This window comes from Diadema setosum, chromosome 1, assembly GCF_964275005.1.
Source record: "Diadema setosum chromosome 1, eeDiaSeto1, whole genome shotgun sequence".
In the NCBI taxonomy this organism is placed as follows: Eukaryota; Metazoa; Echinodermata; class Echinoidea; order Diadematoida; family Diadematidae; genus Diadema; species Diadema setosum.
The window spans coordinates 44,623,345-44,638,102 of NC_092685.1; the positions used below are offsets into that span (position 1 = coordinate 44,623,345).

General features: G+C 39.6%; 1 protein-coding gene across 1 annotated transcript in view; it reads right to left on the bottom strand.

Annotated features, from left to right (window-relative positions):
- Positions 1-2,515: 2,515 nt before the first annotated feature.
- The window catches only part of LOC140238834 (SPARC-related modular calcium-binding protein 1-like), a 50,556-nt gene continuing 38,313 nt past the window's right edge, over positions 2,516-14,758 (bottom strand). The window contains exons 10-12 of the mRNA XM_072318766.1: positions 4,763-4,862; positions 3,864-4,105; positions 2,516-2,616 (exon numbers count right to left, since the gene is read on the bottom strand). Coding sequence (XP_072174867.1) covers positions 2,516-2,616; positions 3,864-4,105; positions 4,763-4,862 — 443 coding nt within the window. The remainder of the gene's footprint in view (positions 2,617-3,863; positions 4,106-4,762; positions 4,863-14,758) is intronic.

The following is a 14,758-nucleotide window of genomic DNA, read 5'->3' on the forward strand; positions in this document are numbered from 1 at the left end:
GGGGTGTGGATCGGTATTCCTGTACATAGATTGGTATCAAATTGGTCATCATAAAGAGATGTGTATCACCGATGTCTGTGAGAGACATTAAAACCCATGGCTTCATCTTGCAGCCTCGTTGATGTCATGTCCCGAACATCGCGAGCCGAGAGGGGCTAGCAAATGTCATTGGGACCAGACTCGAAGCGGAGATGATTGATGCCCAAGATGACGAGCTGCCGCCAGTGGAAGAGGATGCGGTGAGTAACGGCAAAGAGGTGGAGAGGAGGAGGAGGAGGAGAATGCGTGATTGACAGATAAATCCATGTATCCCGTCGTCGATGTACATGTGCGTCCCTCCTTTCCTGCCATCATATTATCGTTGAGACTGGCTGTCTAGCCGTGCCTTCTATATTTATAAAACATTCGTAAGAGAAGGCGAACATATCTACCGACACACATCAAACAAAGCGGAGACTGTTCCTCATTTCTCAGCTTGAAATTAATTTCACCACGATCGTCTTGTCAAATTTGCCGTAATGGCATTCCGTTAGGATCATTATTCATCCATTCATGTTTGTCATCCCAAAAGTTGGAAAAGGCATCCTCTCCGTGCCAGGTCACACTTTAACCCCATCCATCCTGTCGCCACAGGAGGAGGATGACATAGCCACACATCGAGAGAGCACTAACTTGCAGTCATTATGTCATATATGGCCCTGAAGACTTCGTTTCCTCTCATCCCATCTCCAAACGATTAACCTCCTATCATTCGCTCTTCATTTCGGCATCATCCACAAAGCTATGCCACTTCCTACTGTCACCCACATTCCAGCGCGTGAAGACTTCCGTCAGAATAAATGCTCATCCTTAACACACACAGACACACACACAGACACACACACAAATTTGTGTGCGGAACGACGTGGCTGCCAAGGTCTGTACAGTCCATTTCCCAAACGTCCCTGGCTGCTGCTATTTATCACACTCGGGATGCAAAAGGGTTAATACGCGCAGGATATGTCTCCTTCACTCACACGTGTGACATATTCCGTGTATGATGACGAACAGACTTGGATGGAGGCGAGTGCATTCACATTACCGAGTGAGTCGATCAACTGTGGAGGATTTTTTTTTTTTAAAGACAGAGAAGAAAGAAAGAACAAATTAAATCCTAAAGAATGATTAAAGCACATGTGTGTGTGAAATAAATGTTGTAAAGTTTCATTGCACGAAGGATGCAAACCTTATTCTACGCACATCAAAACATCTATACAATAATGCACAATTTACGACACACACTTTGATAGAAGACCTGACATTACAATACCAGATTTGCTTGCAGGCAAAAGTGCACTGCAATGACAACACCAGAGATGTCTCAATTGTTCCCTCTCTCCTCAGTCAAGCTCGTGGATGAAGCTAGAGGGGTGAGCCAAAGGTCTCGAAATTCGTCGAATTCAGTCTCCCCTCCGTACTAGTTAACAATATACAACCCACCCGTCGACACCATCATGTTTGCACTTCTTTGCTGTCTTCTTCTGCATCTTTTGCATGCAGTGGTTGCTGGAGACGGAACTTTCATTTGAGTAGGGCTATATCTTGACATTCCTATAATGGTAAGACCTGGACCTGGTTAAGCTCGACATGGTAATGGGTGTGTCGATTACTTCACCTTCATGTCAATCAATAATCTTGCTAAAATTTTCAAGCTCATGCAACAATGGACCATTATAAATATTTTTTGTTTTCAAATATGAGGTTAAGTTGAGAGTTAACGCAAGAATCATACACACCAGGAAGAATCTAGACTAAGAAAATAAACTGAAAAGATGACAAAAACACCGAATAATAGTTTCTAAATGTTGGCCAACGCAGTAAACTGTACTGATATCACATGTCATAAACAAGAAAAAAAAAGTTGGAAGGAAGTTTTGGGGTTTTGCTATAAGTGAGGGCGCCTAACAACCTTCAAGCAGAATTAACTATCTACTTGATCACCCATCCTCCATATAAATGTGTTTTTCCGCAAACGTTTCTGTTTTACCTTATCATGTCAGAATAGCCTTCATCATTCCCCGCTTGAACATCCTTCCTACACGCTGGGAGTTTGATACAGATGACCTCATCCGTAATACAGACATTACGAATGACTCCTTCACCACACTCACTCCCTCACGCACACACAATCAAAACTAGTACACAGACAAAGTAATACACACAAACTTAATAAAGACGCTATTGGACATCAACTCCCGTTAACAGATTCACGTTATCATTTACAAAGTCTTCAAAATGTTGCTGATTTGGTGACACAAACGTGAGTTGAAACTGTCGCAATTTCAGTGCGTATATCTCTCTTTCCACAATGCTTAACTCTGTGCAACAGCATGTCACAGCATTCTGTTCATGCTGATAACTTCACTGTTGAAATTTCACCGACAGGTCAGCAATAATTCCTTAAAAAAAAAGTAGGGGTGTAAAAAGGGGGTGTTAAGAGAAGGTTGCCATGCTCCAAATTGTTACTCTCTATCATCTAGAAGGGGCAGTTAAGATGGATGTGGATGGTTACGTAAAGGAGATCAGAGGGGCACTCACTGAAAGGATTTCTCCCCCTCCGCGGCGGGGCTTCCGTCGCTGCAGATGGAGAGAAGGTGAGAGACGATGACGTGTGAGGACACAAATATTGAGATCGCTATCAGCTGATGAATTCATATTCAAACATGTCTTAAAGGGAAATTCCATATTAATAATTGTGCCGCTTTGCATGAACACTGAGAATTCGAGATGATACGTGAAAAAAAAAATCGGACACATTAAACAAGTTTTGAATCGTAAAATGTTAAGCGATTAAGACAAGTTGGCAAGTCTGTGTAAATCTAGGTGATGGGCTGCTCTATTTTGTTCGGACACATAATTTCACTAATTCTCTTTTTCCGAATATTTGGGCGCAGGCAGATCTTATACGCTGAGGACACGCAAAATATGTTTTACTCCAAATACATATACCAAGAATAGGTCTGAAGAAAACATTTCTTGCGACAATATGAAAATTGGGGATTTTTTGTGTACAAACCGAATAGAAAGCTCCGTATCACCAAGATCACACAGAACTGCCAATTTGTCTAACTTTCTACACTTTTATCATTCATAACTTTTTCTTTTCACTGATCTATACACCTGTATTTTGTCTCACAAAGCAAGATCAGGATGAAATTTCCCTTTAAAGTGACGAATTACGGATCCAGACACTGAGATTCTGGCACGCGCGTTTTGTATTTTCTGAACTTTGGAATACTGCAGTCAAGGTGCGGGTTTTTCCCCGTCTTTTCTTGTGGGTATCATATAAGGGAATTCATAGATCTTCAGTACAACTCCACTCGACATGGCTGCAGCAAAGATTATGACCACATAAATCATTACAATAAACATATTTGTGACTCTAAGGGATAATCTGACTGTTGTTTCATTATATTTTCTGCTTACCCCAACCCTCTCATAATTACTCATCACATTAGTTTTTAACAGTTTTCTCCGCTCTGGCCAACAACCCCATTAATTCAACAATGAACTTCAGGTCGGAAGTAAAAACCTTTACTTAATCAATTCTGTTGTGTTGGAATCGGAGTCATTCAGACGCTAGATTGAACTAAACCTCGAATGAGTGACCACGAAAAATGATGAGACGGTTGTTATCATTTTGGTAGTAATAGAAAATACCGACAGAAATAGAATAAGGGGAAATGAAAGAATAATATTACAAAAGAAAGATTTTGAAACAAATACATCAGAGCGAAATAGGGAGAAATCAATGATTTTTTTTTTTAAATCACGCACAAGTAAACCATAGTCAAATATAAAGGAATCCAATTTATGTCACTTACTTGGTGTAATATCAAAACAGAATAACCATTCTCGGAGGACGAGTCTCGAGTCTTGGTTGCTGTCACAGTAATCTAAAAAGTTATTCCGGCATTTCTTGCTGGTCTTTATGGCGTTTATGTCAGCTGCGAACGGTTCAATCTCTTTACTCTCCAGTATGACGTTGCTATTTCGGTCCAGCTGGCCGAACTTCCAGATAACGGCTTCTTCTTTCACATTATTGCTCAGCTCTCCCAGCGCAGGCCTAAAGAGTGAAATATATAAATTAGGTGTACAGTATGATTGAAATATATGTTTACAGTTGTATATAGGTCAAGTAAACACAAAAATCCTAAAGGAGAAACAAATCAGAAGATGTAGTTACATTGATGTATGCTGCAGCTGAAAAACAAGGCCAGTCAGACAGAAAATGAGAGAATAAAACTTTAAAAGGGAACGAATCTCTATCAGATATTGAACTTCCATGAAAGGCACAAGGAATTGACCAACTAGCACAACTAACAGTTAATGCTGCAGTCTTTTTTGTTAGTAAAACGCTGAGTACCATATACTTCCTAAGATGTGAATCAAATTGTCTGCTTGTTCATATATTCTTTTTTTTTTCTTTGTGTGATTCAGTTTCAGTCTTTCTGATTCCCTGTGCAAGGTATACAACTCAGAGAATAGGAAATCAGTTTAGCAGCCCGAGTGTAGCTGAATAATATCACTATAATTTGAAATACATCAAATGATAAGATTTAAAAGAATGTTCTGGGATGACAGTTGTACTCCAAATATAAATTGAAAGTGAAATCGATCTCGAACTTTGCTGTACACAAAAGTTCTGAAAGAGAATATTCATACCGGCATAATTATTTATGTTCAAAGACATTTATGATTGACACACAATATCTTGACTTACGTAGTGGTCTCAGTACTGAGAGTGTCCAGTCCCGCCATTTCTTGATACAGCTTTTCGACTACCTTGATGAGGAATCGCTTCTTTTTATGATTTGGACAACCTGAAAGAACATTAAAAAAAATGGGGAATAGGGTTATTTAAAGGTCACGCACATTGAGGAACTACATACCAACTCATCACGGACTATGATTCTAACATGATGTTGAATACGTATTCTTTCTCTCAGACATTTTGTCAGATAATGTTAATCACTGTCTCAGGACCGCATTTCAATGGGAGCAGTCTAAGAAAGGAACAATGACTGCTGGAAGCACCATTAAGCCATTCTGACTCGTACTAATGTGGATAATTGCATTATCTTTCAAAGCAAACTTCCCTGAGGATTTTTCTTCAAACGGTATACGCATCTTTCAATGTCATAATATGTAAATGTAAAGCTAAATAAAGGAGACTGAAACAGGGAGCTTAGGCATATGGGTGCAAAACACTGCCCTCTCAAAGAGAGTTGCGTCGTTTTCAAAACTTCCTGTAAATGTAGGCCTACATGAAATCCATAGTAATGCTTTTAGCTGCTTGGCGCTGCATGGCGTTCATTGGGCGTTCACATCTCAGTTAAACAGTTGGGGGTCATCCCACGAGCTAGGCACCCACGAGTCATATAATAGCCCACTTGCTAGACAATGATGTCCATGAGCCATACGCCGATGCGTCATACAGCCCACGAGCTAAACAACAGGTAAAATAGGCCCATAAGGTAGTCACTAGGCAAACAAGGCCCACGAGCTCGTCACGATGCAAAACGGTCTAAGAGCTCAACACTTTTTTTGTCTGTGTCTAGCTCGTAGACCTTGCCTTGTGTCCAGCTCCTGGATCGTATAGCTCGTGGGTCTATTTTACATGATGACAACCTCATGGGTCTTGTTCACTTACAGTGTCTCGCTCGCGGCGGGCTGTATGACTCATGGGCAGTATGACTCGTGGGCAGTATGACTCGTGGGCTGTATGACTCGTGGATGTTGAGCTCGTGACGTGCACCAATACAGTGAGGCTACTGTTCGGCAACATTATTACCCCCACTGGAAGTACTACTTTTCTTGTCGATGGGGCAAACCTACAAGTCATGGTCTTGGATTGTTTAATGTTAATACACAATCAAAGAACTGTCAGTTAGGCGTGGACTATATGATAATGTCATTGCCGTTGTTAAATGGCTTACATCGGCTATCCAAAGAAGGGAAACGAAAATAGTCACTTCCGTTCCCAATAGCGTTTTGCCTCGACCAGTCATGCACGCACGCACAAACACACGCACACAAGCACACACGCACACACACACACACACACACACATTCATTACCTGCTAAAGCCACTCGTGCTCACACCACTTCCAAAGCCAATCGTACCATGGTCATACTACACTACAAAAGCAGAAACAAGAATCCCCCCACCGGCTGACACATTAAATATTTTCCCCTTTTATCGTGCTTTAAAGAATATGAAACCAAAATTATCCAAACATGGCCCTGGGCAGAAAGGGAAGAAAACCGTCAAATTTGATACGGCCTCACGCTGTGCTCTCGGTAAACGTAACTGCGTGAGTCTATGACCTGCCGTATCGGAGCATGCCTCTGATATTACGGACTCCGTTGCTTGACAAATTTGTACATGATGTATGATACGCTGGCAAGGTCAAAGGTCAGACTCCCATGGACAAACTATGGGTTATAGAGATTATGAAGAAAGTTCAAATACAGTTGCGAACATTATTATCCCACCAAGAGGCACACTAAAGGGATTTCGCGTGTTGACTTTATTCATTGTTCATTTCATGTAAGTAGTTTATATCTCTCTTTCATTTACCATGCCGTTATAAATTCAAAGTCTGCAATATTCCCTCATTTTTTTAATGGATACGACTAATCGAAGACAGACAGAAATTCATGACAAATGGAAAACAAATCCGTGGCTCTCACGATACAGTGTATTTCTGAACGAGCAATTTAAAGCAACAGCAACAAAGCCGAACTCTTTGCGTCATTCTATTTTTGCCCACTGTAATCCGTTTGCCGTGTGCACTAACAGCGGTAATATAAAGTGATAGATGTGGGAGGCATCACTTTGTCTCGCGAGCCAATGAAAAGGAAATGTTAGAGATAATAACTGCGATCTGCCTCTGTCGCACTGGTACAAGATGATCCGCTATTAATTAGTATATTTGTAATAGACTAAGTACCACATTTTGAAACTCTGTCAGAATCACGTTACTGATATTCTATTTCATGAACGAGAGTGAGCATTATGACTCAAAAGTAGTGATGCTTTGTCGAAATTGAGGAGCAGACGATTTTTGTTTTTGCAGGATGATTCCAGCTTTTGGTCCTCTGCGTTTAATCATAGTAATTCATAAACACCGAGTTTCAGTCAATTTGACAAATATTTGACACTCCCTCGTGGCTTTAATCATTACCTCCTCTCCAGAGCATCATACGCGTTACACATTCAGACGTGGGAATACTTTTTTTTTTCTTTCCGACTTTTGACGTCCGATGTCCTCTTGGTTGTTTGGTGGATGTCAGAGTTAAGGGGAAAGACGAATCATATCACAAGTGACACCACACTTTAATTTGTTAGTCCTATAACAGGCCTTGGCAAAGACAAGGGTCTGTCAACACTAATTTCACGCCCGTGGAGAGCCTTGATTTACGATTGCCGGGCACTAAGCGAACGTGCACGCAGAAACGTGCAGCGAAGTGAACAATAACAGATTTCAGACACAAATATTGTTACTCCATCAGCTTGCCTACTCACACCCCTTCTCTATCCCACAAGGCGCGTTTACACAAGAGAAATATTTACACTGGCTTGATTACATGTTTGATAATTGGTAGTGTACTAAAAGAGATACCAAGATTGACGGTTAATCTAGGTCACCACGTTTTATGATCCCTCGTACTTTTGAAGACTAACTGAGTCTCCAAGCAAACATTTTGCCCCTTTAGACAGGATGATTGACAGGTATATTGGTATGTCTAGTTGATAGCTAGTGTTAGCACCTGAGTCAATTCTGCACGCAAGGACAAGGTATAAATGTCCATTATATGTGGTTGCAGTCTTAATTGGTTATGCGTGCTGCAACACACAAATACCATCCAGCCTGGTTGTTAGGTAGCCTACTTTAGGTGATTCTCGTCAGACAGAAGAAAAATGGGGAATTTTTATACTTTTAAAAATTACATGAATCATAAAAGAGTGTGTTACCTGTGAAAGAAATTCATCGCTCATATCCAGAAAATTGGCAGATAAGCAAACTATGCAGACAACGGTAACGCTACAATAGGAATCTAGGTAGGGTCCACATGTACTGAATCTGCAAATAAAAGTGATTCATTTGATTTACGGATGCGAGAAACTCGCTTCTCTTTCAAGACCTCATCATGAATATATATTTAGTAATTTTACCCGATCAAAACTGCATCAAACACATATTAACAAGACGACGTTTCAAATGGAGATTTTTACAGAGAGCAAAGAATGAGTGAACTGACCAAGAAATAGAATTTTCTTGGTCAATGAGATCGTATTTAAGAAAATGATGTTTCAAAGGGGTGTAATAAAGATCAAACAATTATTGAGTGATGATGGTTTATCTTTTTTAAATTTTGAACAGTTTCGCACTAAATACGGTGTTTGTTGTAATTTTTTAGAATATTTTTCAGTTATTCATGCAATCCCCTTAGAATGGAAAAATATATTGAAGAGAAATCAGTAAATGATAATGAAATAAAGACGCAACAAGAAGAAACGATATATAATTTGTTTAAAAGAATTAAGATATGCCGATATATACATCGAATATTATGTGAGAGGATATTTCAACCACCTAAATCAGAAAGGAAATGGGAAGAAATTTTTAATCAAAACTTAGACTGGACTAAAATATTTAATGTTCCTTATACATCTATTGTAAATCAAAGACTTCGTTATTTTCAGTACAAAATTTTACATAGAAATATTGGTGTTAACAAATTACTTTTTGCAATGGGGCTATCTGACACACACCTCTGTACGTTTTGTTCGAGCTCCACAGAAACAATCGCACATCTATTTTGGGAATGTGACGTTACCCAAAGATTTATCGCTCAAATATAAGAAATTATGTTACAGAATAAAATTCAAATTACTAAAAGTTCCTTTATACTTGGTTCGACAGAAAATCCAAAATGTTACAACGTGGTTTATTTGTACGCAAAATACTTCATATTTTCTGTCAAAAATAAAAAAGAAATCGTTACATTTTAGCCAATTTTGTCAATTCTTAAAACAAGCAAAGAAAATAGACAAATATATGTCTGAGAAAACCAAAGGTTTTGTATCTAATATTAATTGGAATCGTATCTACATTGTTTAACTGTTTCGCAGTTACCTGTCAAATTTCGATCATTTGTCTTTATGTACTGCATGTGACATTATTTTATTTTGTACCTGAATGTTTATATGAATAAATTTTCTTTGTGAAAAAAAAGAAAAAAAAAAGAAATAGAATTTTAAGCATACGCAAAGTCTTAGTCTGTGCAACTTGCGAAAAAATCCTAACAGTTTGCTTCTGACATGAAAACGTCAAGAAACATGATAAACCATAATGACTTGTTACATCTAATCCATTTTCGAGAAAGATGTAAACAGCTTGATTATGTGACAATTCAGTCTCGTAACAGGAAACCATGGTAACAACGGGTCTACATTCAGTGGATGATATATGTATAGCGAGACGTTTCAGCTGACTGAACAGAAAAAAAAAAATCTGGTGCAAACTAGATATGAAACAAAAATAGCCATCCACGTACTCGAAGACGTACGAAACTATTCTTTTTAGCTTTGTCTGTAGTTCATAATCGAATTTTCTGGGCGATTTATGGGTCACTTAAAAAACCGCTTACGATTATGTTTCGTATTCCACGCACGGAAACTTGGCACGGTGCGGACAGACAGCGGGTTATACCGCCGGCAAGTAGGGTGCTTCGAACCCAACGCGGTGGGGTGACTGCTCCCTTGCCCTCCACTCCAGTCCGATGGACATAGGGATGGGTAGAGCAAAGTCACCGGTAAAGAAATGCTTAGAACGTATTTTATTGGATCATGAAGTTCAACGATGAACCCAACTGGTGCTCTGATAGCAAAAAAAAAAAAAAAAAAAAAAAAAAAAAAAAAAAAGAGGGAGGGAGAGGTTTGCAAAGCAAATGAAAATAACCAAAAAAAAAAGTTATTCGTCCAAGCTTTTATTAAGGGCGGAAGGAAAAAGTGCGGTTGTTTTAAATGCCCTTCACACAGTGGTGTCATTACAATTTCTTCTCTTCAATTGTTTGTTTGTTATTATTTGAAAGGAAGAACTCACGAAAGGTCCACATCACGAGCGAAATAATTACATCAGAGATTCAATTTTCAGAAAACATATTTTTAAGTAGATCACGGTTGCTTTTTGAAAGTACCGTCGTTAGTAGGTCACGGGGCTTGTTAAAACGTATCATCTTTTAAAAGTAAACTTTTAGATAACATAACAACAATTTGTCTCGTATTAAACCAGGGCTGTGTTATATATCATCTCGATAAATCTCAGACAAAATTTGATCCTTTTCTATGGACCAGGTGGGAAAGCATGATGTTCAAGTTACTTTCCAATCTCGATTTCATACTTCACGGAGGCAGATCCTCCGGCATAGATTTCTATTTAAGTTAGTAAAAAGACGATCCTTATATTATATATATTAACTGTTTCGCATTTACCTGTCAAATTTCGATCATCTCTCTTTATGTACTGAATGTGACATTATTTTATTTTGTACCTGAATGTTTATATGAATAAATTTTCTTTGTGAAAAAAAAAAAGACGATCCTTCGCTACAAGTTACGGTAATGGAGGTCGGAAGAGTTTACTTTTGCTGTCAAAAACCGTAGCGCTGAGGAATTCCTTGCTTGACACTGACGCTAGCTCCACGTGTATCTTTCATCAAATCGAGGGGTGTTTTTTTATTCCCTCATCCCCTTCCTCCTTACCCTTGCACCGGGATTATTAATTTGTGATTGGTAATGAAAAAACCGTACGAAGATTTCATGATCAAGGTCAGACACGGTGGTATCATGTTGGGTGAATAACGCATTATATTGTCATTGGCGGATTGATGGAATTATGTTTGGGGATGTTAAACAGATAATTCGACGCAGCAAACACGAGAGCCGTACGCGGGTCGCCTGAACTTTGCTGTACTATTAGAAGCCACCAACAAGACGACTCAATAGCGCCTTGCTCCACAAGTTGATAAAGTATATCAGTATATTTCATATTCCATCCTGGCTCTACGGACAATATTATTATGTGATTTTTCGTTCGTACAAAATGTCATGCATCTTTGAAAAGGTGGGTTTTTTCATAAAATAGATCCAGAAGATATCTGCTGTCATAAAGAACACGGAATTAAGAGTAAACTTTGCCCACTACATAATTATTATGATCTATGCTAGAAATTGGGATGCCACACCATACATGCTACCAACAGTGAGTATATTTAGGCCATTTGGGGAAAAAAAAAAACGAGTTTTGTGAGAGAGTTTATCAAAAATAATGCAGCCACGCAACATTGCAACACGCCGAATATTTATCATAATCGCCTTGAGTAATTCGACGCAAAAAAGTTAACAACATTCGAGACAAAAATAAAAGTTAAAGACTTTAAAAAGTTAAAGACTTTAAAAAGTTAAAGATTTGATATGATTTCACCTGTGGCCATTGTACGCCTCGAGCATGAAATGAAACATGGATTATATATAGTTCCGGAAGAGAGTGACAAGAGTCGTTTTACTTTCATAAAACCACTGTTTACCGGCAACTGAAACTAGAAAGCATTTGTTCATGTCAGTTTGCTGAGGACAGCCGAAGGCACATATTGCTCTCTCTGAACAACCGGAACTACGCTGATTCATCAAAGAGAGATTAATCATAACATTTCATTTCTCTCTTCCCCCCCCCCCCCCCTCCTTGCAATAAATGTTATAATAGACTTCCAACCTCCTCGAGCTCCTTGGTCAGAGTTGATGGCTGCCCGTAGACCACAGGCTAAATGTACACACATGTTTCGGAGGAAAAGGGCCAGCAGCAAGCGCTGTATCAGAATCAGCGGGGATTATTTAGATAGGCGTAATTGCGAATCTTTTCCACCACAACCGACAGTTGATTTTTCGAAAGAAGTCAAAGCCGCAACACTCCTTTGGGAGCAGATGAGGGTGTTATAATACACAAGTGGCCATTATACTGCCAAGCAGCGGCACCACGCAGGGAAAGGATGACTATTCTTGAGACACGGATCATGAAACGCCTATAGAAGGACCAATCCAACATATAGGGCTTGTTGTTGTTGTTTTTGTCTTTGAAAAGAAAAGTTTGACTTGAAGAAACCGCGAGCAATTATGTGCAATCACCGCGCGGTCAATAGATATTATCTCCTTCGAAAATAGGTCTGGGAGTGTATGAGGTCATTTGAGTCGACCCATGAGACTGAATTGAGATTCCCGATCACCCAGGCCAATGATACTTCCTGAAATTTGAACAAGATGCACTTAATTCCTTGAGGCATCACACACTCGGTCCCTTGTTGATCTCATCCGTGAGCGATTCGGGGCATTGAACCCCAAATCTACTCCTCAGTATCACAAAATAACAGAACAAAGTATTTTGAGTAAAAGATGTGCAGGTCTTAAAAAGGAAGCAGCAAATGACGAAATAGTAATGATAGCAGTGGTAGCAGAAGAAGCAGAAGTATACTGGTTACACTGTAGTGGGGAAAGTAGAATACTAGTAGAATAGATAAATACCAGTAATTGACAGCTCATTATTTCCCTTCCAGTCAGGCTTTTTTTTTTTTCTTGCTTTTTGCTTTTTGTTTTTTAAAAAGCAGAGTAAGCAGTGTATCTTATCAGAATAGTGCCAATTTAACGATGTGACGGAAGAAATCACCACACTGTAACATTATCTTTTTGACGAAAAGTCCAAAAGATCAAACAGCAAAAGATAGCACGAGTGGTATCTCTCTATGTCACGCATTATATAGCGCACTTGTAGATGGTCCTTCCTTCCTTTAACTTTCTGCAGCCGACATGTAGACATAGGCTGGTGATATTACGTTGCAGGAAAATTGGAATACAGGTGAATAGGTGACTGATACATGATTGAATACGAATCCCCCAGCCGGGACCCCTTTCCAGTCATAACAATGAGCGTTTTAAGAACAGTCACTCCCGCCCAATCTCAGAAAACCCAATTCTCACACATTGCAAGAATTTTCAAACAGTACTCCTTTTCTGTCTCTATGTACATTTGTATTTCTCCTTCTCCTTCTAGCTTTCCTTTTCTCTATTTCTATTTCTGCAGTTGTGTAACAGAGTGGGCAACCAGGTCCATGGTACAAAACACGACACCACAGCGGCACAATAAGGATATTTTCACTGGCAGAAGTAGGCCAGCCTTACAATAGCCGCTGCTCCACTTTTCTCCCCCTCTCTGCTTCCTCAGGGGGGTAAGAAGAATCCGGCAACCCGAGCCCTTGGTTCTCGGTGACGCCGTACAGGTGTTTTGCACCTGCGAGTTGACACCCTGCTCTATCGCAGTCAACACCGCCCTGCAAGAATTCGGAGTTCCTCTTTCCCCTTGTCTTTCTACTCTGGCCACTATAACGACGCCGCACGACAGCAATTAGAACACGGTTTTGCCTATAAGGAGTATTCGAGTCGTAATATCAGACTGATTTCTTCGGACATGCCTCGACCTTTAAAGCACGTCACGTGATGTGTACCTACATGAAAATGAATTTTATTTTGTTACTTTGCTGTTTCTTTATCCTTCTCACTTTCTTTTCGATCTCAACAATGGTAATAAACATTGTAACTAACGAACTAGGAATGCTCATATTTCGATAATGAAGTTCGAAGCGTTCAAATACAAAGCTCCAGTGTCACAAAATTAAAATACATGTACCATCATCAGCCAAACAACGTCAGTCATAACTTACAAGGTTAGCGTATCAGGCCAACATCATTATGGACTTTAAGTAACGTTACCATCTAAAATGAAACAAATCTTGTACAGTGTTTTGTCAGGAATGGGGAAACAACGTAAGACGAAACGTAGAAAAGGTGGATTAAACATGAAAAAAAAAGTTCCCATTTTTTTCCTAGATCGAGACATATTTCGAATAACATCGTCACCTGTGTGTTTAAGCCATCTCGATGGAAGGCGTACTTGCAAATGAAGACTGGTCTCGTTTCGCAAGCTCCATATCAGTCCCGCCAAACATTAGCTCTTCGATATCACGACATAAGAAGCATACTTCGTCTTCACACTGTCTTTCATCTTGCCATTCATTCAACATGCATTTACACTCATAACAAAATCCCGATTTCCTCCCGTCTTCAACAAAAACAAAAAACACAAACCAAAGCTACAAAAGCCCACAGTTATCTCATCTGCGATTTCCCCAGACTCCACAAATTTTTCCAAAGTCTTGTTTGTAAAAGAGATCCGTGGAAGGTGGCTAAAGTCTTGATGAATTACAATGTGTGTATTTACTCTGAAGATCTCGCTTTCAGTTTCAGGTGACGTGAGGGCGTGTGAGGTGACTTCGGATGCAGCAATGGTGTCATAGAAACGCAGCCGACAAAGTTTTTCTCTTTTTTCCGGAATGTTGGCAGACCGTTATTTGGGTGCTATCCCCGGCTGCCAAATTTTCTCGAGGTTTCGACAGGATGTGTGAAATATGTCATTGCAATCGAATTCAATTGTTCAATTGTTGAAGTTTGATTAGTGCGTGCTGACGAAAAGGTGGACAAAGATGAAGAAACAAACAAAAAAGCGCCGGCGGAGACTACCAGGTTTATTTTAAGTAAGAATGTTTGTCTCCGGATAACATTTACTGGCTTACTGGGTCGCTGACGTGAAATCATGTGAAAAAT